This window comes from Spea bombifrons, chromosome 1, assembly GCF_027358695.1.
Source record: "Spea bombifrons isolate aSpeBom1 chromosome 1, aSpeBom1.2.pri, whole genome shotgun sequence".
In the NCBI taxonomy this organism is placed as follows: Eukaryota; Metazoa; Chordata; class Amphibia; order Anura; family Pelobatidae; genus Spea; species Spea bombifrons.
The window spans coordinates 17,600,548-17,628,463 of record NC_071087.1 but is presented as its reverse complement, the minus strand read 5'-3'; the positions used below and the strand labels follow the sequence as shown (position 1 = coordinate 17,628,463).

The 27,916-nt window shown below is 40.0% G+C and overlaps 1 protein-coding gene across 2 annotated transcripts; it reads left to right on the top strand.

The window, feature by feature from the left end:
* Positions 1 to 27,899, top strand: CCDC149 (coiled-coil domain containing 149). 2 transcript variants are annotated; one of them, XM_053458338.1, is made up of 12 exons: positions 1 to 148; positions 7,220 to 7,381; positions 7,718 to 7,756; positions 8,687 to 8,794; positions 9,532 to 9,648; positions 10,387 to 10,559; positions 13,356 to 13,428; positions 14,740 to 14,824; positions 16,582 to 16,726; positions 18,335 to 18,411; positions 26,586 to 26,699; positions 26,936 to 27,899. In XM_053458338.1, exons 1-12 carry the CDS (start codon positions 101 to 103, stop codon positions 27,508 to 27,510), a joined length of 1,716 nt encoding a protein of 571 aa, XP_053314313.1. In that variant the 5' UTR covers positions 1 to 100; the 3' UTR covers positions 27,511 to 27,899. The 2 variants fall into 2 exon arrangements, with proteins under 2 accessions (XP_053314313.1, XP_053314312.1); XM_053458337.1 differs by lacking the exon at positions 1 to 148 and adding an exon at positions 3,784 to 3,893.
* Positions 27,900 to 27,916: the final 17 nt, after the last annotated feature.

The window sequence follows — 27,916 nt, the reverse complement described above, 5'->3', positions numbered from 1 at the left end:
CAGGCTGACGGATCGACAGCCTATGGCTGACCGCATTCCCATATATTGGCAAGGGTACCCGGCACGGACACACAGTCTCTCTAACAAGGTCTCATAAACCATGCAAAGTGATCGGAGCGAGAGTGACTGGCAGGGACTCGTCAGCGAGGTGAGTGCCACACTAAGCAGCCCCCATACATACACCTGCACACATGGCAATATCTATCATACAGTCTGGGTTGTAAATATGTAACAAATCAAGATTTCCGGTAAACCTTCTTCTGCGTTTTTTACGATACAAAAATATACCTAAAAATATTATTATTGCTTTTTCTTTTGGAGAGTAGCACATTTTCTCTGCAAATACTTTAGTAAGTCTGTTGCAATGTGACTTGTCCAGATCCTGCTTCCTGTTATAAACACCAGAATGTGGCAGGTAACGAGCAGAGCAAGCGTTTAACATATTTCTTGGTGGGGGGTACTTGGCAAGGGTACTTGGCGGGGGTACTTGGCAGGGGTACGTCATAATGCAATTGCCTTCCTGCGCTATCGTTTTTGGATAAGGATGTTTGAAATCAGCTGGCGGCTATCCTATGGCACCAGGCATGTCTCTTTTATCATAAGGCTATGACTGCAAAGTAATTAGCTTGGCTTTGCTATTTTTTGGAAATACTGCCGCAGGCATTTTTATTAACTAATTAACCAATTGCGGATTTGTTACATTCTTGATTGCGTTATAAAACAGATTGAAATGGAAAGCAAGGCATTACAGAATAACTTGATTCTTTTTTTTTTAAGTTTAGTGGCCAATTTGCCAACTAAAAACTGTAAAATATAATATCTGGACACAGTATCCATGCAATGCATTATTTATGAGCCACATTTTTTTTTTCGTTAAAAAGTTATGTTTTGAATAACACCGTTTTTGGCCTGCATTTAAACCTCATTTCGGCAAGAATTGGGCAAAGTTTTACGAACAGGTGCGCAAATCTTCAGCAAAACAATAGTGAGGACAACTGGTAATAAAATGACACAAATGACCACAGTAAAGAAGAGCACGGCCAAAATGTGAGGATTATGACAATTATGGGTTTTGAGCAGAGTTTTTTAAAAAAATTTACAAATCTAGCCACCCCCCAGTCTGAATTTTTTAAATAAATCATTTTTTTTTCTAAGATGAGGTTGGTCTACAGTCAGCGGAGTCCAAGCCAGGCTTCGGGAATTTATTCCTTTGTGATAAACTGGTTTAAAATAACTCTCAGACTAAAAATAAACTTGACATAAAAAAAAATGTATTTACTGGCTGAGTGGCTTTGGGTGTAATAAGCACTAACTTAAGCGTTCCTCCATTTCTTGTTTTCTGCACCAAACATTTTAATATATATATATATATATTTATATATATATATATAAGAATCTTATAAGCAGCCATTCAGGAACAGGGAGTGAGTTGCGTTAAATGGAAGCTCTTGCACATCTCGTACATCGTATGAACTTTAATGCATATGATATCTGAGAGGTCCCTTTAAATTTACATTGTGTCTCCTTTGCTGATGAATGATGGGATTCTGTGAAATCTCTCCATATGCATTGGCATTTTTTCCCGTCGCCTAGCGGTTTTGCGTGTAATAGATGTGTGTGACCGAACACATATCATGGCACATGATAAACCGGCAGCCAGTCATCTCCAGCACTGGTTCAGTCAATTCCACATTGGGGGTCTAACAAGACCCTTGTGCACTTGCCTGGAAAAAGCCCTTCTAATTGAAATGGGAGCACTTTCTTGCCACTGACGAGAATTTTCAGAGCATGGAGGAGGCAAGGAAACTGCATTTTAAAGAATGCATATTAAAGTACGTTTTGAGTACTTGATTACGCCTTCTTCTTTGGTGAGGGTTTCAGGGATTGCCGACGCCATAATCTACGATCCCCCCCCGGTACTTACCTTTAAACAGTCCTGCGGCGAGTCTCCCTGCTCTGCCACGGTGCCGGCTTGTAATGCTGAGCGCCGGAAATTGACGTCACTTCCGGCGCTCTGCATTACAAGCCGGCACCGGGACCGAACAGGGAGACTCGCCGCAGAGGAGAGAGAGAGAGGGGCGCCGAGCGGGTAAGCGAAAACCACTCAGTGCCCCTCTCTCTCTCCTCCGCTTCAAAAAAAAAAACAAAAAAAAAGCGCTTGGGGCGGCAAAGTGCCGCCCCTTCTAAAGTGCCGTCTGGGGCAATTGCCCCAGTCTGCCCCATTATAGGGCCGGCCCTGGTCCAGTTCAATATTTATTAAGATTTTGATTATCCAGCTCTGCTTACTCAATACTGCAGGACATCACATTGTCGCTCAGTAACATGTGGAATGTATATGTGTCCTGGAAAAAATGGCTGACGTGTTCACCCTAATTGAAATCCTTCTGTCAGCCAGTAGATTTCTGCTTCAGACGTTAAAAGAGTTAACTTGACTGACGTGACTTGAGCTAATAAATATGACAGTTGGTGATCTAAGTGTGGAAGTCCACTCATTTAGTGAATAGATGCCATTAAAGAGGCAGGCTAAAAATGGGGCCCATTGGTGGTAAAAGTTATTATGCCAGGTGGGGGCAGAGATACTCTGCAGGCAGGAGCTTGGGTCCATGTATATGGCAGTCAGGGTTTATTTATGCGCGAGTCTCTGAATATCAGAGTGTGTGGGTATATGCATTTTGCTTTTGTGTGTCTATACAGCATGTGTCATATATATATAGCATATGGACAGGTCGAGTATCTCTGCTTCCATGGCTTCTTTTTAAATTGTCTTGTATGAGTTATACCCGGTTATATATGAATAACTGTGCTGTGGTGTTGATGTGTGTGTGGGTATATATATATATATATATATATATATATACACTCATGTGAAAAAGAAGGTACACCATCTTTGAATTGTATGGTTTTACATATAAGGACATAAAAGCAATCATCTGTTCCTTAGCAGGTCTAAAAAGTAAGTAAATAAAACCTCAGATGAACAACAACACATAACATATTACACCGTGTAATAATATAAAACCCGTCATTGATATAAAAGAGTACGCTTTCACTTCCTGCATGTTTTTTGACTGTGTACCCCCTTACTACAAAATGTAATAGCAGAATGCATCCGGAGTCTCGTTACACCCCACCGCCTTGACTGTGTACCCCCTTACTACTCAATGTAATAGCAGAATGCATTCAGAGTCTCACTACACCCCACTGCCCCCTACCGTGTACCCCTTTACTACTAAATGTAATAGCAGAATGCATCGGGAGTCTTGTTACACCCCACCGCCCAGACCACGTACCCCCTTAATACTAAATGTAATTGCAGAATGCATCCAGAGTCTCACTATTTGGGTCACAAATGTGTAATGTTTGTGTGTTAAAAACAGTGCTCTGAAAACACCTGCTAATATAATACACTGTGTCTGGATGTGTGAATGTATGTGTGAAATATATTTATATGTATGTATGTATGTATGTATATATATATATATATAAATATATATATATATTATAAGAATTGAAGCTCTGTATATGTTATACCAAAGCCTGTAAAACAGAGAATTCGGATTATGCCCAATCCAGTTCGTACACATAACTAAGTAAGCAGCTGCTCTGCCCAAACCGCCTCACAAGCTTTATATACCGGTAGTCCCCCCTCCTGCGTGACGTCACACCGAAGGGGAATCCTCCACAGCCACGGATTAACCCCTCGCGCCCTCGTTGCGGCGTGTGACTGTGATTGGTTGACAGACGTTCCGGCCCGGATCTAGGACGTAGCTGGTGATGCGCGCGCATGCGCTGACCCTCGGCCAGCCTTGGATTTACAAGGGATCAGCTTTACCCCTGGAAATAACATGAGGAGCGGAGTAGGGGGAGAGGCTGATGATGGCCGGGATTGGGAGGTGAGATGGGGCATTTAATACGGCAGCATGGCGCCCGGTTTACAAACACAGCGGCAGATGACTGCTCGGCGCTAATGTTTAATGGATGTATTTCTATAATGTGCTTACATATGGGGTCACTTACTACAATCATATTTAGCGGCCTGAAATGAAGCATACGTATTGCTTTGTGTCTGTGTATGAAATATGGTCTGTCTGGGAGGAGAACCATTATTTCCATATTTAATTTTCCCAGTAACCCCAATATTACCAGCATATCCATATCCCGTGCATTGGGGTGCAGTGCAGCGTGATGTGCATGGAGCAGGCATCCAAAGCAGGTGCATTGCTGAAGAAAAATATTCCAGGGACGATTTGCCTCTTGGGTTTGACATCAGGGAATGTCACTATGTCAGCAGCGGATAAATGCGTTGAATCGGCTCGGTTTTGGGCAACCAATGCAGATCAGATTTGGATTTGGTATTCAGAATGTGAATTATTGCAGTAGGTTAACCTGTTAAGTAAATGCGGCTTTATGAACTGTATTCCTATGGTTGTTGGACTCCTGAAGGTTTCCCAAAAATAGTTAATTAACAAAGTACATTTTTGTCGGGGACACAAAACAAAAGCACGCCCTTATAGGTGGTGACGTATCCATGCCTAGGCCAACTAGTCAAGGGGTGGTGGCAGTCCCCCTGCTAAAAACTGGGGCAAGTATGCCCTCTTGGGGGCACAGCGGAGCCAGGGCAGCCTCCATAGACTGCATTAAATGGCACAGTGCCTTTTAATGCATTCATGATGGCAGCTGGGGGCACTGCCCAAGGTAAATACACCACTGCTGATAGGTTGTTGCCATAGAACCCAAAAAAGCTTCTTGCTGTTTTAAGTTAAGCATAAAATGACAGAACAGGGAAGGTTCATTTGCTTAACCATGCTGGAACTCCCTAGTATGGCAAGTGGAACTGCAGCTTTAAAGTAGAAAATGATCACAGACATCGGGTGTATGGAGCCTTCGTTTATTATTAAAAAACACTTTTCAGAGAACCTTTAAGTGTCTAGTGTGACGGTTACTCTTATTCCTCATCCTCGCCTACGTAGTCCTCTTTCACTTATCCACTGGTTAAATTTAAAGCTTCCAAGCGCAGAGTCCGCTTCTCCTTCTGTACCGGTATGCTTTAACGGGTGTTCATGTTATCATCATTGTAAATTGTCTTCGCTCAGTATTTTCACTGTCCCCTACTATAACAGCGCCACAGCATCTGCCGGCGATATGCAAATAAATGTAATATTCATTTATGGGGACAGAACTGTGTACAATAGACTGAAACTGTGACAACCGCAGCTGCTTTCAAGATGTTGCTCGTTGCTGATGTCATCGTTGACATCAATGGAGCGGTAAAGGTTATCATTTGTCACTTCAAAGGAAAAGGTTATCACCGGATCTGAGCCATTGTTGACAGGCGTGGAAGATGCTTTATTGCACGCATTTTAGTGTGCGTGTGTGTGTGTGTGTGTGTGTGTGTGTGTGTGTGTGTGTGTGTGTGCGTCTCGAATATTAAATAGTGATCTTCAGATCATCATCCCCAAAAGTCCTTCTATTGCAGCATAATTGAAAGTAGATCATGTTTTATGAAGGTTATGAATTCAGTTTCAATATTACCGGTAAATTGTTTCCCAGCAAGGAAGAAAATACTTTCCATAAATTAAATATGAAAAAATATATTTCAGTGTGCAACCTGAAAAGGCATACATATTCAGATTCCTGGGTTGCTGCTGGAATGTAAGGAAGTTTTATTTTTCTGCAAGGGTGGTAGGTAAGTGGGACAGCTTCCCAGCAGACATGGTAGTGGCTACATACAATAGGAATATGGCTGTCCTTAGACCAAAGACTGATTGTCTGTGTCTTTACATCAGGGAAAACAGACAGGCTAGATTAATTTATCTGCCATCTAATTATATGTTTCTAACTGTATGGCCTCTTTTGTTGGACTACAAATCCCATAATCCTCTGGAACACTTGGAAGTATTTTACCTAACGTGGGATTTGTAGCAGAACTGAGGGTTCCGGTGTTCATTAAGCAGAGCAAAATGTTTTCTGCATCTCATCTAATTTCCGTACAAGCTCTGAATTATCTGAAAGCATTGTATTGATATAAAATGTGCAGTCCATAAGAAGGGGGACAGATGCATGCTGGGAAGAGAGCGCATGCATTACTCCAGAAAGCCCTTTTAATTAACAAATTCTTGTCCCTTTAAAAAAAATCAATACTGAGTCCCAATAGCATTAGTACCATGTGACTGCTGATGTTAAATGAGCCACTTGAATGCCCTTTATATATCAAAGCTTTTAAGTCTTTCCATATATACATGAGATGTTAAGTTTGTGCAAACTTAAAAAAATGTATTAAAGAAATTGAAGTTAAATATGGTAATTTTTTTACTTCTGTATTGCCATACAGATTGTTGCCCCAGTCTCAGGATGAAGGGGCAGATTCTCAGGGTCACACAGCCTGGAATTGTCTTCTTCCTATTGTGCGCTGCTGGGATCATATCTAAGACTCCAAACAGATGCCTTGGCTACCAGTATGTTGTGGTTTATTATCCCTGCTTGAATGCAGGTGACTCAATTAAGTGTATCTTTGAATAATGACAAGTCAAGGTTTCTGCGAGGACCATAATTAGAGCCACGTCTGGCGGGTCACTACATAGAAGCTTCACGGTCGTCTATTAAAGGGTTAATATTTCCGAAGTCTTAGGGTGAGCTCATTTAGAAAATTCCCAGGTTTATGTATTACGCAAATCCGTCACATGACATTTAAAACACCTCATTCAGTCGCGCTCGCTGGCCATCACTGTGTACATGGGAATCTGTGCCCTTTCACATGTATGCGCATGCATGGCAGGTGGGAATGGCTGTAGGCAGTCGGACTGCTTAGATGTAATTCTTAGGGGATGTTTTAAGAGACGGGAATCATTAAAGGAAAAACAAAATAAGTTTCCTTTTTTACTTCTCTCTACATGATGCGGAACTTACCTGGATGTATTTTAAGAGACCCCCTATGTGGAGCAGCTCCTTTATCATCCAAAGATTGTTTTCCTATGGGCCCTATGCTTTGGTCACAATGTAAGATATAGCCTTCTTGTGCTTAATTAATAGACTGCGTTTGGGTTTTAAACATAAATAATGAGTGTTTTGTTCATTATTCTATACAGTAACGAAAGCATTTCATATCAGTACGACGCCGTTCTATACGATGACGTCATTGCGCAATCATTCCCAACGCATAGGGAGTTTAGGGTAATATGAAAAGCGCGCTGATAAAAATCCCACTTTTTCTTTGTTTTAGTTTCTGGTTTGTAAGAGGAAGCTTGAAAGCAAGAAGGAAGCTTTGTTAATCCTGTCTAAAGAACTGGACACATGTCAGCAGGAGCGAGACCAGTACAAACTGATGGCCAACCAGCTGCGGGAGAGGCACCAGTCCTTGAAGAAAAAGTACCGGGAGCTAATCGTATGTAAAAAAAAACCCCTCTGATTCCTATTCTGGGCGCGCTTTGCCACCTGGGTGCGATACACAGCATTAAAAGGAATCTATCGTGTAGAGGCAGGATCGCCGGTTATTTACTGATAATCGTTCTTCTAGGTTAACGGCAATCTGGCCTTCATAGGTCTTCGTATTCTTACCAGCAATGGATAAATCATGATGATGACAGTGAGTGATTTCTACACAAGCATCACATTTAATTTCTGTCTGGCTTGTGTTGTGCACCATAACATAACAGTAATGAGGGAATAAAAACATGTATTAATTGTAGTTTTTAATACAGAATTGTATCTTCTTTTGCAGGATGGGGATCCATCGCTTCCACCGGAAAAGAGGAAGCAGGTATATTAATGTCTTTTTAGAGAGAGATGTGGATGTTCTTATGATCTTTTTTTTTTCTTGCATTTTTTTAGATTTTAGGAGAATATAAAAGGTGTATATATCATTCAAAAGTTTGGAGTCACCTAACTGTTGGAAAACATGTACATCTCCAGCTGTGGAACATAATTGCAAAAGGCTTTTCTAATGATCAATTAGCCCTTTGAACTTGGATTAACAAACACAATGTGCCGTTGGAACACAGAAGTGATGCGAGTGATGGAGGGCCTCTGTACGCCTAATAAGATATTCCATTGAAAATCAGCCGCTTCCTGCTAAAGTCATTTACAACATTAACAATGTCTACACTGTGTTTCTGATCCATCCCGTATCATTGTAGTGGAGAAAATGTGTTTTTCAAAAACAAGGACAAAAATATATAAAATAAATACCGTATTATGTCTTTTTAGAGAGATGTGTGTGTGTGTGTGTGTGTATATGTTCTTATTTTCTAAACTTAGGAGAAGAAAGGTTAAATTGGTGCCTGAAAATAGAGAGAAACCTCTGCAAATTTTTTTTTTAAATAAGATAATATGGATAGATTTTGCGTAGCTATCAGCCATGTGTGTGTGTGTACGTTGTTTAGCTCGTACCTGACTGTTGAAAGTGTCAGACATGTTTTCATGTCTCTTTATTTTTAATAAAAAATGAATTATAGCATATGAACATCGGCAGATGTGTTTGCTTATACATTCGGTGCATTCTTCCTTGGTAGCTGGGCTCAAGAGTTCCGTTTATATGCCTATGACATGCAAGCCTTTTAAATATCTTGGGTAGCCCACATCACCTCTAAGGGAGAAGCCAAGTGGATATGGAAATTTATCGTTGTTCTCTCTCCTCTCTTTTCTCTCTATCTCACTCGTTTTTTATTCTGTATTGTTACATTGTCAACAGGCAAATCTGGCACAGCTTCTTGCTGATTCTAGAGAAAAAAGCAAAAAACTGGAGTTAGAAATAAAGGAATTGCAGCTGAGGCTGGTAGAAGTTGAAGGAGACAATAAGGTCAGTGGTGTTTTCGTTTCGTTTAATTAATTAAAACTGGAATCAGATAGACCAGACCACATCCACGTGTAATAAACATACATCTTAATTTTATCGGTTACTCTCCATAGGCAAACTCTAGATCTCCATATTCCATAAATGCATTTTATTTTGCGTTGCAAATAAGTCATTAAGAACAGCTGTCAAGGTTATTCGACTGTTTCCGTAATGAATCTGTTTCCACCATTGTGGGTTGTCTTCTGCATACCGCCTTACAAGTCACTAGTTTGCCCTGAGCCCTTCCTCCTTTTCATTTGCCTCTATCAGGTTTACCCGAGGCAAGACTGGGCAAACATTTCTACTGTTATTATTAAAGATCAGTCCAGTAAAAATGTTTGCAAACAGGGGAACAGGATTTAGAGACTAAGAATACAGTAGCAAAGAGCATATAAATATACTAAAATACTAGTACCCGGATGAAACAGACGTGTAAATGAGGTGTAATACATAGGGGTCTATTAACTAAATGGAGAACTGGCAGGAGAGTAGTCACTTCACTATTCATTATGAAGGGCCATCGCTGGCTTGTTTCTCGAGCGAGAAGGGCTAGTTGCCGGCAAGAAGTTAAAACCACAATCTGTCTGTAAAGTCTCCTACCAACTGTCCCTTTAATGCATAAACCCCATAGTCATTAAAAAATCACTTCTTTCCAGCTGGTGTGGGATTTTGATCGCTTTTATCCCATTCTGTGTTCCCAGCTACTAAGAATGACTATTGCCAAGCAGAGACTTGGGGATGATGAGGTTGGAATCCGTCACTTTGCCCCCCATGAGCGAGAAGATCTTGTTTTACAGCTGGAAAAAGCACGAGAACAGGTATTCACTTTTGTTACCAGAGCTTCAAAACCTTGCATGCTTTAAAGATATTAGGTTCAACCAAGAGAGCCATAAAATGTGTCCAGAGCCCCTTGATACAAACTGAAGTATTGTTTGATTATTTTTATCTCAATTGGCTGACTAGAAGTTTGCTTTGACCCGTGTTAGCGGTTGTACTCTGAAAATCCATGATCACTATTCAGGTTTAAGCTGAATAGCTAACCATGCTAACCATGCATTTCCCACCAGGTTAACAAATTTAAGGTGTAAGCCTCTCAATAAAATCATTCCCAAGAAAGATCATCCTATCTTAGCACTGTTCACGATTGTAAGATTTATTCTGTTATTACATATGAGTCAGGACTTTCTCATCACAAACTGGAAGCCATGACTTAAAATCACAAATTCGTGTTTGTGATCACTCACCCTGATAGTCCTAGAACACGAGCCTAAAGTATACCCGGCAAGGTCCTGCCACTGACCTCATTTGGAAAAATAGTCACTTTCTGTATAACCCTAGTCTGTCCCAAATCCGAGTCACATGTGCTTAATACCTAGTCTGTTAGTCCTACAGAAACTTTGTTACCAAGTCTATGCGTCTTTTTGTTCCATGTCGCCTGGAAAGATTCATTCTGGTGTACATCAGCTTGTCAGATTCCGTTGTATGCGATGATATTGCCCTGTCTGATGAAGGCATCTCACCTTTCCTTGTGACCCTGAGTGATTCTTTCCTCTCAGATTGAGACTCTTGAGCATGAACTGCAGTCCGCTCTAGATGAACTGCAAGACGTGAAGCAGGAACGCTCTTTTTACCAGGATAAAGCGGAAAGACTGAACCAGGAGCTTAACCATGTTCTAGGCGGTGATGAGAAACGCATCATAGACATTGATGCCTTGTGCATGGAGAACAGGTAGGTCATTATCTCCAGACTTCTGGTAGAACAGGTTGAATGCTCAGATGACATAACCACAGGTTGTAGATCTGCTCGGTAGCTGATGAAATGTATTTGAGTGTGGCATTAGAACATGAAAACAAATGGAGTCTATAATAGAGGTTGATACTTTTTTATTGGGCCAGCACAAAAAAAGATGTACAGTTTCCATAGGCTTTTGAGATCTTGGTGATCTCTTCTTCAGAGATAAGAGGTATAAACTGTATGTATGCACTTCGACTAAAGACGCCATTTATTCTTGGGCTAAATACGGCTTTATATATAAGTTTTGTATGCAAATGAACTAGAAAGTCGGAATGTGATTGTGTTTAAGACCAGTGCTACCAGTAACTCCGTCATAGCAAAAGCATTAGAGTGCCTCCTGGGGACGGTGCTTCGAGCACTCATCAGGCAGTGAGCGGGACCATCCGTTATAGAAAAACTTAACTTTTAATCCTCAATATAAAAAAGAACAATGATATTGTTTTACTTCATGACACAGGACAAAAGAAAAACAATCCTTAAAAAGATAGTGGTCATTTCTGACGCATTTTGTTGGATTTAGTCCAAAGCCTACGGGGCCTTTGATGGGGTTCTACGTTAGGGCTCTTGCTAGACTTGATGGTACCTCAGTAAGTAATACTTTGTTGCCGTCAGTTTGCTAGGGGGGCCTGGTCAATCATCTTCACATTCTTAGATAATTCATTTTGGGGGCACCTATCATCTCGGTAACCTCTGTGGCGATGCCCTTTCTTCCGGAGCCGCCTGATCGTTAGCTAGAAAGGCCTTTTATACCAGTATTGTGGACAGATGACCAGAACCACGACTGCAAAAATGAAAAAAACGTCCAGGCCAGGTACATAGTGTTGTCCATATGTTGATTTTATTGGAACATATGTTCTGTTCACTGGGCTGTTTTGTTTAAACGTTCTTCCTATTTGAAGATCTCATAATTATCTTATTTCATTGAATGTCTGTATTTTGTATGAATGTTTCACGGTATAATCCGCCACACTATTTTTCCCAAATGTAATCGCTTTCCCCTGTTTGTGCTTTGCAATTTAATGTTCTGTCACGTGAAGATATCCAAATGTAGAAATTTCCATTTAAATGTGCGGTAATTCTTGTGAAACACGGAAGAGACAAATATTAGCTTTGCGCGGATCCGGAATACCACGCTTGCATTCATCTCGTACGTTTAAAGATGGAATGAGCTTGCACCTATGAATTAATTCTTGCGGCTCAAGATGAGATTATGGATGTTAAACAACTAGAAGTTTCAACTAATTAAATTGTATGTACTGGGATGGCTCTCTTTTGATAAGAATGGCGGCGGTATGAAAAATACTTGATTAATTACCTATCAAGTTCAGACTTTTCAGCTATCCCTGGATGCATTGATCCAGATGAAAATAATCTTCTAATATTATAATTGTAATGTAATAATAATGTAATTACTTGATATGGATCCTAAATATGATCGAGCAGTTGGCCGAACGTTGCAATAGCTGACTCTGTAAGTTAAATGTGTAAATGAACCTGCGCAATGTAAAGAAAGCCATAAACAAGTCGTAGGAACGAGGAGCTTCGTATAAATAATAAAACTATGGAAATAATGGCGTATTTACAGTAATATCTTCAAAAATAAGATAGAAAACCAATTTTGGGATTTAAATTGCATGATTTTGGTCAAAGCATAAAATACTCGGGGTATTTCCCTTATGTCATGTAAATGATTATTAATTAACCAGTGGTTAAAATATGTTTGTCATAGTTTAATAATAAAAGATAATAGCATAGTTTTTTATGTACAGCATTTTGTGTGCAATCCAGTGTTATATATTGTGGAATAAGTATGTGTGTAGGGTACTATATGTATAATATATGTATAATGTATAATATATATATATATATATATATATATATATATATATAATCCATGTAGTTCCTATCCTATGTTCTATTCCTCAAGCCACCCCAGGAGGTATCAGCTAGAGCGGCAAATGACTTCTCCCTACATAGCTTTTGGTGGAGCGATGGTGCCGGTGTATACTATAGATTGTAGCCAGGCACATTTCAAAGTGTTTCAGTAAATATGACTATGGGTCTGTTTTTTTGGAATAGGCGGTGATTTTTTTGGTCCATACTGCCCAATTATCTGGTCATTGGAGGTCAATACCGATCGCGGTTGGACCGTATTTAAAGTAAATCGCCCTCAACCAGCTATTTTTTTAATCAAATTTTGTTTGTGATATCAGCTCTTGACTATGGGATAGCTTTTGTGACTTGTGTGCAGAAAAAGAATATATATATATATATATATATATATATATATTCCCTAATTTATTGGAAAATGTTACAATGGTGGCCAATACCTTGACTATTAATGCCCCCAACTAAACTCTTCATTATGATGGGTCTACCAAGTCATGTTTCTCCAGAGAGAAAGGCCAAGTAGGCTTCGCATAATGCATAGTTAATTTGGTGCAATGACATTAAAGAATGTGAATAAATGGAACTGAATCGCGTTCTTGAATGTCATCCCACCAAATTAGAATGTTCACAGATTTAAAATGCAAGCTGATCTTAAAACGGGTGATCCTTGATAATACAAGAAGTTGATTTTTTCTTTTTTCCTCTCACCATTTAGAGAATAAACCCCTTGAACTGCCAGCCTCTGCACAGTGCCGCTGTTGTTTTATAACTTATATATATATATATACTTAGAATGCCATTTACCACTGAAAATGCTTTCACACTTGTATTTTTCTCCAGGTACCTTCAAGAAAGATTAAAACAGCTTCAGGAAGAAGTTAATCTGCAGAAAAGTAATATTGTCAAATACAAGGTAAAAACACATTTTGGAAAGTGCGCTGAAAATGTCTTAAATGAAATAGCTGTTTATGTATAATTGCTTTCGCTTGAAACAGTCTCTCGGATTTTATAGACATGAGTTATTGCGTTTGTTTGTTTCATGCGACCAAGTGAATTCTTTTTTTGACAAGACTATGAAATATAGTTGACATTGAAAATAACCGCTTTTTCCTGGCTACACGCAATTGCTTTCCTGCATTGCTTACCAATGTAAATAAGAGCGCAGTAATTCTTTTTTTTGTTGATATAATCCTATTTATTATAGTTTAAGATGGTGTTTTATTTTACAATGGCAGCAATGTGATACTATGATGTCTCTGGATGATACTTTAACGTTAAAGGAACAGGAACCTGCATTCATTATTTATTGGAGCTAGAAAATTAAACTTCTGCCTCCTTTGCCTCCTCCACCAGCTGCATTAGTAGGTACTTCTTGCACATGCTCAGTAGCACCTTGCTGAAGTCATGTCAATGGAAGCAGTGGGTTTAACAGCTGTCAATCAGATAGCATGCGAGTGATTGGCTGCTGCAGCATGCGAGTAATTGGCTGCTGCAGCATGCGAGTGATTGGCTACTGCAGCATACGAGTGATTGGCTGCTGCTGCCAATTAAATCAAATGTTTGTTTAAATCCCCTCACAGTATGGTGGGAGGCTCTTCTATTTACCTATCACTCTCTCAGTAAAGTAAATCTTCCTTACATTACATCAAAGCCTCTGACCCTTTCATTTTAGTTTATGACCTGTTCTTCTAACATTTCTCCTCCTCTGAAATAAACTCCCCTCCTGTGTTTTGTTAAATCCATTTCTTCGGGAGCGGGGTCCTGAGAAGACCCGCTACCCGCCTAGTGGAGGCCATGCAAAATTGACTGCAATATGAGTTTAACATGAAAATGGGGCTGAGGTGGAGCATAGTGCGTTTTTTAAAAAAAATAGTTATTCCAAATAAACAAACGGAATTTCCCCCAACCTCCACAGGCTCTGCGGAGCATTTTCTACATGAAAGATTTTGTAAGCTCTGCCCCTCTTGTGTCTCAAGTTGGACATATCTAGCAACCTAGAGTCATGGCAGCAGGATGGCCCCTTGGAGAGTACATTGGAGGCACGTGAATGCTTACTCCCAATACCCATACGTCCAAGTGCCATGAAGGTTAACGTTGTAGCTTTTGATAAGCAATGTGCCTCTTCATGCAGAAATAAAGCCAAATAATTGCCCTTTCTAAGCTGTGTTGGCCATTTTGGCATTAGCCGTGAGCGGCGGCTGATGGATCAATATTTTGTTTCTAGAATGCTCTGGAGAGGCGGAAGAACTCCAAGTCTAACATCAAATCAAACAGCAGTGCGCTGACCGGAGTGCTGTCTGCAAAACAAGGTACAGAATCACTGGAAACAGTCCAGATTCAACATGATTACAGGGGAAATGATCAGCCGGTATAGCTGTATGGGGCACGGCCCCTGGAGGAGCCCTGGGCACTCACCTTCACACCCCTACCTTGAACTCTAATGCGTTGTTTTCAAGGTAGGGGTTTGTAACATGGTGGCCATGGAGGGGCTGAACTTTTTTAACATGGTGGGCCCTGGGGGAACATGGGGTGGGCTTTTTTCTTAACATTGACGGATTAACTTGGCCTGGACGCCAAATTTTAATTGTGGGTGAAGCAGACAGAGTGTTTGCTTCAACGATGCCTGTCTACAAGTGGACACCACTCGTCGTTCGCTTTACCTGCGACTGGGGCCCACCTCATGGCAGGCAGCTTCACAGGGTGCGCTGCACACAGGTGTCCATCACTGCATTAGCTGCTAGCAATATGCTTCAGGATTGACTCTTCCTGCGACGGAGTTGGCCCTGAATAAGCATAGTTCAATATCTGAGACTTCTTGAATGTCATCTCAGCAGCTTGGCAAAATGCAGGGCCTACTCTTCACGCAGATGTACAGATATTTTTGGAGAATGAATACAGTTGCACTCCTCTGTTGTGAATCGTAATGCAATTGGGTTATATAGTGGGGAACCAAGCCCGCTTTGGAAGAAGAGAAGGGGAAGGCCATGCTTATAGCCGGGTAACGCTCATCTCTGTAGCAGCGAGCTTAAAGCCACAATGGTCAGACAATTCTACTTATTTCCCAAAAAAAAAACCCGCAGTGAGCCCTCCATGCAATCTTACAAACTGAAAGCCTGTAAAAGTATGATTACAGCTGAATTTCTGTCATTCTCTTTCAATCTCCAATGTTAACTTTCTTATGGAATGTTACATCTTTTACCTTATTGGTGCGATCTCATTTTATGAAGTTTTTCGCTGCTCCGATTTCACGCATCTTTAGTTCCGTTTCTTTCCTTTACGTTCTCCATCAAAATATTTGTATGTTTTTTTAAATTGAATCTGTTTGTTTTAGTGTTTTCTTCAACTCCTGGGATTATTTTCATGTTGTTTTCAACTGGTACATGGTTTGTGAATTGGATAGTTTATATTATTCACTTTTGTCTATTTTGAATATGGTTTTAGAGTTTATTTCCAGTTTAAGAGAATATTCTATAAAAATAGGAAGGCAGCATAAATGTATAAGTCGGGTTTTTAACACATATACAATACTGTGCAAAAGTATTAGGCAGGTGTGAAAAAAATGCTTTCAAAAATACACATTAGTGGTTAATTTTTATCACTTAAAAAAATAGAAAATGAGCGAACAGAAGAAAAATATAAATGAAATCACTATGGGGCTTTTTTTTGCCTAAAAAAAAAAACGAAAATGGCATTTATTCTTCTAGGTACACTAGAAGGTCAGGGATTCTGTAGACCTGCCTAGAACCTTTTGCACAGCGCTGCACTGTATATTTCTCATTTGTAACCTGTAAACACCCAAAAAATATTTTTTTTGGGAAAATTGTGAAATTTACTTTAAAATTGGCTAACAATGAAAACTGGTTTTTGTTGTGCAAAATGTAATAAGCAAATATAACTGGGGAAGAAATTCTTCACCACAGCCTAAGCGGCATATGCCTACCCTATGTATCAAAACAAATGAGGGAAAAAAAGCGTAAATCACTTCCCTTCGCAGTAACCCGTGTAGGAAGATTTGATTCATCAGCGGACACATTATCCTCCTTCCTCGGTTTGTTTTTCCGTACAGTTCAGGAGTTACTGTCGGAGGAGCATGGATGCAGCCTGCCAGCAACTCCGCAGTCTATTACGGATCTGAAATCCCTGGCTACCGCCTTGTTAGACACCATCCACGAGAAAAATATGGTCATTCAGCACCAGCGCCAGACCAACAAGTACGTCCTGTTTACAGCCGCCGCTGCTTCCTTTCACTGCCTTCTGCCAGTACATGTTTTTTATTTATTTTTTATTTGCCCTTTTTTCATGAATGCATAGTAGCAGACGCATTATTTCCAAAAGTTGTAAACCGTATCTAAAATAAAATGTAAAATTTGATATGAATTTATGCTAAAAAAAAAAAAATCCATGTGTAATTTATTTAGAAAATAATACATAAAAATCCTAAAATTGAAAATCAAAGGGATAAGCTCACAAAACTGTCTCCATGTATTCAGAAAGGCAATTGTCGCTCTTTTTTGTTACTTTTAGTAAGAAAAAAAGGTTTTAGGTAAATGGAATTTTAATTTTCTGGTGAGCAGCTATGCCCCGGGGTAATGCTCAGACATTTCTATGGAATATTCTTAATAGATAATCATCGTTTTATTTCAGTGTGCATTGTTGTTGGCATGCAGCATACAACAATGTAGGTATTTAAAGGATATCATAACGACGTTTTTTCATAGAAAGTTATTTGGTAACTGTGAAAATTGGAATATACTTCTTTAGTCGTACAACCAAATATTTCATGTTAGTGTTAGGAGAAAAGATATATAATGTCCATTATAAAAAAACATGAAATGGATCAGAAATACAGTAGCTGTTTTTTAATGGAATGGCTTTATAGGCCTTTATCACTCCTGTGTTCCAATGGCACGTTGTGTTCACTGATCCAAGTTTAAGTTTAAGAGGCTAATTGATAGTTAGAAAATTTTTGTGTTGCGTTACTTGAATACATGATGTTGCAAACTGTATTGCATTTAGCTGGTTGTGTAAAAGCATTTGAGATAGTTGACCATCACGTACCAGTCCCCCCAAAACCCCCGCCCCGGTAGATATTTAAAAATATTTCCATAAGGCCATAGAAAAAAAAAAGTTGATTTAGTCACCCCTCAAGTGCCTTTCACATATGCATCCGAAATACTATATACAAGAAAATTTAATTTTTAGTTAGTAACAGACTCTTTCTGCAAACGTGATGACGTGTAACGTGGAAAACGTGTTAAAGACTGGGTAGTGTTCATTTCTGCGATGGATTTCTGAGCTTCACACCGGCAGCTTCTGAAGCTTGTCTGTAGGCAGTTGACTTTGCGTAGCTTCAATGCGGTACAAGTGTGAGTCTTTGGGATCCAGATAACTCATACTTGGTGCTTCTGTGTCCACATGGACCTCCATGTTGCACCAAGCCTGTTTGATCTGGTCCTTTTATTATAAGTATAGCTTGTGCTTTTGGTTTGTCAGTTGCTGTAATTGTTGGGATATATTTAGTTTATTAACCTTGTGGAAGCTGAGACTGGTGACTGTATGTGGCAGGGCCAGCAGATCAGTTTCTTGGCCTGAAGTTCTCATCGTCCTCCTCACCCCACCGTTACAAAGGATGCCTGAACCAACAAGCAACTCAATAGTAGAGTAGAGATCATCTAATGGGGATGACTAATCTAATGTATATCTCATCTATATGGCAAATAAACTCTAAATGTAGGATTTGGGAGAAGGCACAGAGCCTATGGGATGTTCACCCACAGAATTAAATACTGCTCAATATTCATTCTTATTCATATCTTCAGAATTCTAGGCAACCGAGTGGCTGAATTAGAAAAGAAACTTAGAACACTTGAGGTTTCTGGCTTATGGAGTCTCCCAGGTAGGTTTTTATATTGTTGTATTTTAGATTGTATTCCTAGAATTTAAGATGTTTATGTACAACTCATAAGTGATTGTCCACTTTTTGCAGATTGTTGAAGTGGTGCTTCTTAAAATCAGCTCTATAAATCACTGTGCATTTAATCTAAAATTAGATCTAAGATTAAAGGTTGTAGATTAGTACCCGCACAGTGAAGGAGAATGGAACACAAAATACAGGTTAAGACATTAGGAAACATAGGACAAAAGGAGTAAAGAGACCGAGAAGGTCTACAGGGGGGCGTAACTTGAAACCACATGGTCCCGATATGAAAATTGTCCTGGGGCCCCTGGCTTCACCAAGCAACATGTCCCACAGTTCTAGCTTTGTCTGCAAACAGCTTGTGAGTGCAGTTTTTGCCCTCAAACAGGTTGTATGTGCTATGTTTGCCCCCAAACAGCCAGACACAGCGTGGAGGGAGATCGGATGATCTGTACGCTCTCCGGGACGCTAGCTGCGGGTATTGCCTATTACAGGTGGATAAGTGGCCACAGAGGTCATCCGAGCCCTCTAGAGTGACAGGACAGGGCCCCCTAGGTGGCCCTACCTGGTGTCGGGAAGAATAAAGAGCATCGGTATTTTAATTCAATAAAAATAATTAAATGCCAATGTTCCTTTGAGCCAAGTGTGTGCTGTGAATACTATTATCTAAAATCAGGGCAGAGTACAGTATATTATGTCAAAGTGTGTGCACACAATTCTTAGATTTCCCTGGAATACAATATAATAAGCAGTGAATTAACTTAATGTTCAGGAACTTTACAGACTCTTAATGAACCTTTCTGTGTCCCAGTGCCAAAATGATATATTACATCTCAAAAAAAAACAATCCCTAGTAGAATGGAGAAATAGCTGCTTGGGCTGTTGTAAAGCGTGTGAACACACACCGCTGCTCATGACATGGTGCCGGCTTGCATGTTTATTTTCAAGATAAAATCTACAATGCAATTCTATACTAATAATATAAAACATGCACAGTGGAAAGGATTTAAAAAGGGTCTTTGTCACATGGATACTATTACTCCAGGACCCGAGTAACAGCTGGGCAAAAATTAGAAAGATGTCAGAGTAATTTATTATTAGACATATTAGGAAAAGTGACAGTTTGATCATAAAACTGCTGTTTTATTCCCCCTTCTTTAGGGGGCTTTTGTTTTTAGCCCCTTTTACTTTATAGCTTTACCTTTATTGTTATCCATATCTACTGTTGAAGACCCCTGTCTGTTAGTATTAGACTCTTGGACCGGGTTCCCATGTTACAAAGCAGGATTAGCAACATAGCCCGATAGATGTAACTTTTATGGAGAGGCTGTTTGGAATGATTAGATGTTACTTTGTTTCATTTAACTTGCCAACTTGTATTTTCTGAATGCGAATTCTGCCTCTGTGGACCCACACTGTATTCGGCTACCGTGAAATAGCACTTGGCACTAGGGCTGCAACTAACGATTATTTTAATAATCGATTAGTTGGCCGATTATTTTGTCGATTAATCGGATAAAAAAATACATTATTTTAAATTGAAGAAAAATTGCAATAAAAAACGTACAATTTACACTTTCATCTCTTTATTGCAATGGCCTCTCTCTATTCACCTTCTTATTTTACTGACATAATAATAAAAGCTAAAAGAACCCAAACACAGTGCTTATCAAACTAGGTTTTAATACAAAGTTATTAGTAAATAATAATTCATATGTTAACTATTGTTCATATTTAATAAAAACTGAGAAAAAAGCCTTGTTTAAATTTTTTTATTTACCAACCTGCCCCCAGTTATGCACATCTGACCCCCCAGCTTGCCACTCTGCCCCATATATGCCTTATACCTCTTATATGCCAGATTCCACTGTGCCCCCTGATATGCCACTGTGCCCCCTGATATGCCTTATACTCCTTATATGCCAGTGATATGCAACTGAGCCCCTTGATATACCTTTTACCCCCAGATTTGTTTTATGCCCCCCTGATATGCCTAATATCGATATGTCTTATACCCCCTATATGCCACTGAGCCCCCTGATATACCTTTTACCCCCAGATATGTTTATGCCCCCTGATATGCCTAATATCCATATGCCTTATACCCCCTATATGCCCTAAAAATTCATAATACCCCCCATATACCACTCTGGCTCCTCCCCCCTCCCATACACCACTCTGGCTCCTCCCCCTCCCATACACCACTCTGGCTCCTCCCCCTCCCATACACCACTCTGGCTCCCCCCTCCCATACACCACTGTGGCTCCTCCCCCTCTCATACTCCACTCTGCCTCCTCCCCCTCCCATACACCACTCTGCCTCCTCCCCCGCCCATACATCACTTTGGCTCCTCCCCCTTCCCATACTCCACTCTGCCTCCTCCCCCCTCCCTTACTCCACTCTGCCTCCTGTGAACCTCCGTTTCTGACAAGACACCAGGGAGCCGGGTAGAGAGGCAGAGTGGCGTATGAGAGGGGGAGGAGCCAGAGTGGTGTATTGGAGGGTGGCTCCCATACACCCCTCTGACTCCTCCCCCTCCCATACACCGCTCTGCCTCTCTACCCGGCTCCGTTACTGAAGGCACTTTCACTGCTGCTTCATAGAAGCCACAGTGTAAGTGAAGGGCAGTAACGGAGTCTGTCTGTGCGATGCAGACCCTCACCGGCTGTCAGAGAAGATGATTCTCTGTCAGCCGGTGGGGGTTTGTATGATAGTACCAACCTGATTATATTCCCTATCAAAATCAGCTTAGTTGTTTTTTTTGGGATGTTTTCACTTACAGGCTTCACTGAGCTCGTCCTGAAGAAGGGCAGAGCCGGCCATGCACAAAGTAGAATTTGTTAACTGGGGGTGGCTTTGAGGAACCCTCTCCTCATAAACTACATATTATGAAGGAGCAACACGGCCCTTCTTGCAGGAAAAGAGCACTGTGGTTGACCTTTCATATTACATAGTGACGTTGGCGTTGTTCAACTCGCCCTCAGATTCCCATGTTAGTAAATTCTTACGTCCCCTGTCTGATTCTTATTGTTACCATTGTTACATGTTGTCTTTCCTTCTCTTTATCGGTGTTTCTTAGTTAATGATTCTAGTTGTGACCACAGAAAACTCACCCGCTCGTTGATAAGACTCTTCACCAATATTTCATGAATGTATATACAGTTTCTCTGAATTGATGACTAAAAATAAAATATATTGGCATAACGTAAAAAGAGTTAACTAACCAAACAGGCAAGTAAAAAGTGAGGAGGAACGTTTCAATCTCTTCACTATGCATTATGAAAGGCATCTCTCGCATGGTTCTTTGGCAAAAGGGCTGAATTGTCCCTGCGGGATGCATAGATAACCTGGGGAGACATTTTGAAAGCCGCCTCTCTGATTTAACTATGCTTTATACAGGGTCATCTATGTCCTTCAAAGGAGAAAGTCCTTCATAATGTGGTGGATTATTAGGGGTGTGTGGAGTATTATGGGTATGTTCAGCTTTATTGTCACTTTGCTCTATTCATTCTCTGATTTGGTAAGTAAGTATGACCTACCAAGTATCAGGTATTCGAACATAAATACAATAAATTGTGCCATGCAGTCAAGCAGCACGAAATAATGTAAAGAATAAATACGTGAAACAAGAGCTATGCTTCTAGTTATCTGATATATCGCCGTTTCTCTTCCTACGCAATTATTTTCTTGTACGCGGAGAGCACAGCTATTGCATTTTCTGGTAAACTTTCTATCAATAACTCTTTTCTTTTCTCCTTTTTCTGCTTCGGGAAGGCCTGAGCTACAATGTCTCTGTGGGATTCGGGAGTAGGTTCAAATTAAAATGTTTTCTTCCAATGTTCTGTTTTGCTGCATGTTTGCACTGTAATCTTTCATACTTTTACAATACACGTAGGTGTTTGTACTGTTAAAAGATCGGTCTTGTTTGCAGAGGAAAGTCTTTTTCACATCGAGCTGCAGATGTACTCGTTCCTTATTAGATTTCCTCTAAAGCTGTTAAGAGATCTACAAAAAAAAGCATCCAAAGCCATGTGTTGTCCTTCTTTAACCTAGTCCTTCAAGAACATGCTGTGAAAGCTGGTTCTCTTGCTTTACCAAGAGTGTAGACATTTAGGAACCGTTCATATAATCAATCAGATCATTTTCAGGTGCCCTTGTAGACCAGCCACTGAAGATCCATCCTGGAGCCACCTCAACTCCTCTTGAGGGAGACATTTGCCAGGGTTACCCCTTTAAATTGCAAAGTCCTTAGTGAGTTGAAACTTCAATCAACCACCCCACATACCCTAGCTTCCGCTGTGTTAGAACCTCTTTGTCCTTCCTGATTATAACACTGTTTTCCCTGATTGTAACATTGAGATCAGCAATTGAAGGATAGCAGATGTAATATTGGTGATAAAGAACGGTATGGTGCGCCATTTTCTGGTGCGATTCAGTTTTGCTTTTCCATAACTAGGTTGAGGAGACTTCTATGCCTGACAGCCTGGATCTGCTTTGATCTTTTTCACCTGAAAGTGATCCCTTTAACACTCGTTATTCTTATCTACAGAGTGTATCCATAACATATAATTTCCGAATAATTAAAGACTATGGTACTTAGACGTTACAAAAATGTCCACTTTAAAACTGCATATCAAACACGCAGTCTAGTGGAAAGTCAACTCTTTTGAGGTACTATAGGCAAAAATAGTTACTTCTTGCTATTTGTTTAAACTTTTTTTTACTAGTGTTGTAGTTATGACTGTTTACACTGTCCGCTTAATTCTTTATTCATAGGAAAATGTAAAAATAAAACGGGTAACACTCGGCATGATATTCTGTTACTACAGTATCCGGATGAATAAAGTTTATACTCATGATTTCAGTATCTACGCCATTGCGCATGGCATTGAGATATTCAGGCCAATACCACCTAGTGTTTCTTGAGCTCCTGGATGGAGCTATACATTGGCAAATGACAATGTATATTAGTTTTATTTGTTCACAAAAAGGCTTCTTTTATTGTGTTCTTGGGTTGCCACAAGCTACGGATCATTTTGCTGTCAAAAAATTGTTTTGGTGGTGACCAATGGTCCCTTTATCTTGGATTACTGTACCTATACCCCTAAAATTACCTTTGGACATATCCTCATTATTCAGACTTAGTAATGTCCTTTGTCAGTCAAGAGGGTTCAGTTGTGTAGGGGCATGAGATGTGGAGTAAAGCTAAATGGTACTGGTGGGGAATTAAAGGGGGTGAGGACTGGGGGTCAAAGATGGAAGGATAGAAAGAAATGGAGTACTGAGAGTGCGGGCAATAGAACTAGGATTAGATACTATTTCCCAAATTATGTTTGCTTATGAACATGCGTTGTGCATGAAACAATATGGCAAACATGTCCCTGGACAAAGCCGCTTTTAGTGAAACATCCTGGGTTGGTGGGTTGTGGAGAGACCGGCAGCCTTATCAGGTGCCTGTAGTCTATTCCCTATTCGAGCTAAAGGTCACTTCCAACACTTATTTGGACTTTATCTGAGTGCGCTTCTGTTTGCTTGACCCATAGACTTCTAAACTTGTATAGAGGGAGTTAGGTTGTTGTTTTATACTCGAGAACGTATCTGCTTAAGGAGCTTTCAAACATTTTTATATAACACCTACACCCCTTCTAAGTTGTTTAGTTACGCCTGAGGGGCTACTTCTGTGTCTCTGAACTGTCATTGACTGTACAATGATAATATTTAATAATAAAACTTTTCATGTATTCTTTTGTCCTTCCATTATATATTTTTGTTCTGATCAAATGATGTTACGTTTCGATTCTCCTTTGCTTCTCAGATGTGTAATTCCATGAAATCGGGACTGGTTTGTAATGTCCTGAAGTCCAGCCCTGTGTCCTCTTCTTGTCCTGTTACCCTCGTTATCTGCTCGATGTTCTTCACACCTCTCATTGCCCATTCCTGCCTGTCCTCTTACTACACTTGCTTACTGTTTTAATGTGTTTAATTAGACAATGTTATTATTTACAAAGCAGTATCTAGCTGGCTTAGCAGCGTGCTCACTGACGTTTCGTAAAATCTTTCAGGATAAATTGATATCGGCTAACGTATAGATGCTTTATGTCCTTAAGAGGGACAGTTTTTGCGTATGGTGGTAGTTCATGAATGGTAAGGTATGTGTTGTAAAATAATGCATTTGAAATGTAAAGGCAGCATATAGCGCCAGGGATACTGTTCGGAGTAATTATTTCCGATGACTTAAAGGTAAGCAGGCAATGCAATAAAGATTTGGAAGAAGCAAGCAGGGTGCTGGGTTGTAGAGCGGGAGGCATTAGTAGCAGGAAGAGGGAGGGGGTTCTGGGGCTCAGACCTCACCTAGAGTATTGTGAGCAGTTCTGCAGAACCCCATCTCCAGAAGGATGTTGATACATTGGAGAGAGTTCAGAGGAGGGCGACAAAAATGGGAAATGGTTTGCAGGACACAAATTATCAAGAAAGGCTAAGGGATCTGAATATGTAGCTTATAGAAATGACAGAGAGGCGACACACAAACATTTACATACTTAAAGGGATTTAACAAAGTACAGGAGGGAAGTTTATTTCAAAAGAGGGGAAATGCTAGAACAAGAGATCATAATCTAAAAGAAGAGGGTCAGAGGTTTAGCTGTAATGTAAGGAAATTTTACTTTTATCGACTCCAGAAGCAGTAGAGGCTAATACAGTAAGAGAATTTAGACGTACATGGGAAAATCCATAAAGCTATTCTGAATCTAAGGCAACGTCAAGGACTGCTTGTCTTACATCAGGAAAAACGGGCAGACTAATTGGGCCGAATGGTTCTTATCTGCTGTCCAATTCTACGTTTCTGTGTAATCCTGCAGCAGATTTGCATCAAAAATATAACCCTTACAAATAAGTGACTGATTTGAAAAACATGTTTTCCAACCTGAATGTGATTCAGAGTCATTATATCTCAATTGAATATTAAATCACCTTTATCCAGTCTCTGCGTTTGGGACATTTATAATTCCTCAGGCTTATTTGGATGTCTCTCCAGCTGTGTTTGCCAACTGCTCACATGCTGCAGGATTTTAACAATGCCTTCTACGCGTCAAGGAGAACATTCTATTAGAACTGACAGTTTTAGGCGTCTAAAATTGTGTTCCTGAGATCGAAATTATACACTTGAAAATGAGTTTTTGAGTGACCTTAACAACAAACTGAGGTTTTATCGGGGGCATATTCTGGCGTAGGTGGTGGAGAGGTCTTAGCAGAGAGGAACATGATTGTGGAGGTAAATGGTGGCGTCTTTAAACTCATCACGTGAGTCCAGTATGGACCTAGAGGTGGACACGCTTAACGCCATACATTATACATGTCCCCTGTACAGGAGAAACATGCTACATAATCAAGACAGTCAATTGAAATGTGTCATCTAACCAACGGATTCCCTACAGAACGCTGCTCTTCCACATACTCTTCTGGATTTAACTGTTTATTTAACTAAATCCAGCCTTAGAACCATACATACTAATATTTCTGAATGAAAAATTATTTAATCATATTTTTTTGCCAGGAGTTCATAATTGTCATGTGACACAAAAGCATGTGCTAAGAGGTTTTAGCCTTTGTATCTAAAATGGCTACCTACTTTTATATATATTTTTTTATTATTATTATTAAAATGATAGGTCATCTAAAGTGTTTTGCATAACAGTGCTTTGTCTAAATAGAACAGCACCTTTAATAATTGAACTTCTTAGAGAAATCTTTTATGTGGCCTCAAGAGGACTGCGAAAAAAGACTCCAAACAGAGAGAAGACCCTGGAGTTGTGTACCTTGAGTAACTTAGAATGTACACATCGCCGAATGGAATCACTGCATCCCCCTAACAAAAGGCAATCATTTCATGAATTACATTTACCTTCATATTGGTGGCCTTGTGCTTTCTAGACCCCCAAATGGAGTAACCATTAATGGCGTACACAAGAAGAGAGGATGTATAGAAGTTTAATGCGTTGAATGGTGTGAAAAGATGAGTAATGAATCCACAATAAAGGGACACTTTTTCTGGAATCTGTGAAGCAAACTTGACATTTTTTTGAGATTATATATCATTTTTTTTCTTGTTTTTCATGGCTCAATTAAATGTTTTCTCTTGTTATTTTCCCGGCAGGAGGAAAGGACACAATCTCATTACATGATCCCGCGCCTCCGTCCACACAGAGGCCAAAATCCCCAATGCTGGCATTTACTGGTGTACCTTGTCATAAACCATTAATCTATGAAGGTAAAAGATGATTATAGTTTTTTTTCTCTCTTATTGGCAGTAATTAAATCTACCTTGGGGTCCTATAACTTGCTTTCCACAAATAGCTTTTTTTTTTATAGAGCGCCATATTTTTAATTACCAGTGTTATAAATATATTATTGTTGTTTAAGCAATCGGTACAAATAAAATTGTAAAGTGGAGATTTTTTTCTTCTACTTCAGTGATTTTAATATGGGTACGTTCTGTTTCTTAAGCTCACAGGCAGCCCAGCATTGAAATATGTTCCACAGCTTTGGAAATGACAGCCAAGAATGAAACCACCCAACAGTTAGAAAGCTCTCAAGGTCCCCTTGGCAATGCTTATGAAAATGTGTATCTCCATCCCCTAATTCCACTGTTGGGTTCAGACAAAGAACATCATGGAAAGCAAATTGTTGAACTAGCAGAAGAGCTGTCCGCGGTGGAATTGGAAGAAGACCCTTTACAAAGCCTTGCTGAGACCCACAACGTAGCCACCTGCTACACTCCCCAGAGCAGTTTCGATTCACCCTTGTGTAGTCCAGTGCTTACTGATACAATGAAAATGGAGACGTTCCCTGGAGCTGAAACCACCCCCAATGAACTTGCAAAAGCCAGCGAAGGACTGTTAGAAAGTTGTGATGGACTGTCTGAAATTAACGGGCAACTTGTAGAAACAAGTGGCCAAGACCAGCATGAAGAGACTCAAGATGGCAGAAGAATAAGTTATGAGAAGATTGACAGCGACTCGCTAGACACGAGTTCAAGTAACCTTAACAAGAGCGAACATTTTGTCGATAGCGAGTCTTGACTATTTTGCCAGTTCCAAAATAGACCCAAAGAGTTTGTGTGTATATATGTGTATATAATATCATAGATCACAACCTATTGTTAGTCAAATCATTCCCCTCCCCTCTGTTATTGTCCTCTTATGTTTACTTGTCCTGCTTGTCTGGCTCCAGAGAATGTATTACTCAAGCCTTTGCTTTTATGCCATAGTTTTTCAAAGCTATGAAGTCACATGTAGAATTTTGTGAAGTGATAGAAGCAGAGCTAAGTGCATTAGATAAGTCCTACCATGCTGTGACAAAAACATTTGAAACTACTCATCATAAAAGAAGTGGCAACCTCTATGTGAGTCTTTATAGAATATATTAGCATCAGTTGATCTTTTTGCACCTTTTGGAACATGACACTCTTTCTCCTGGTGTTATCTA

Excerpts from the sequence above, each read along its gene's own strand:
- CCDC149 (XM_053458338.1), top strand. The coding sequence starts at position 101 with ATGCAAAGTGATCGGAGCGAGAGTGACTGGCAGGGACTCGTCAGCGAG. Across the intron at positions 149-7,219 it reads GGCAGGGACTCGTCAGCGAG|TTTCTGGTTTGTAAGAGGAA; the intron begins GTGAGTGCCACA and ends TCTTTGTTTTAG. Across the intron at positions 10,560-13,355 it reads GCCTTGTGCATGGAGAACAG|GTACCTTCAAGAAAGATTAA; the intron begins GTAGGTCATTAT and ends ATTTTTCTCCAG.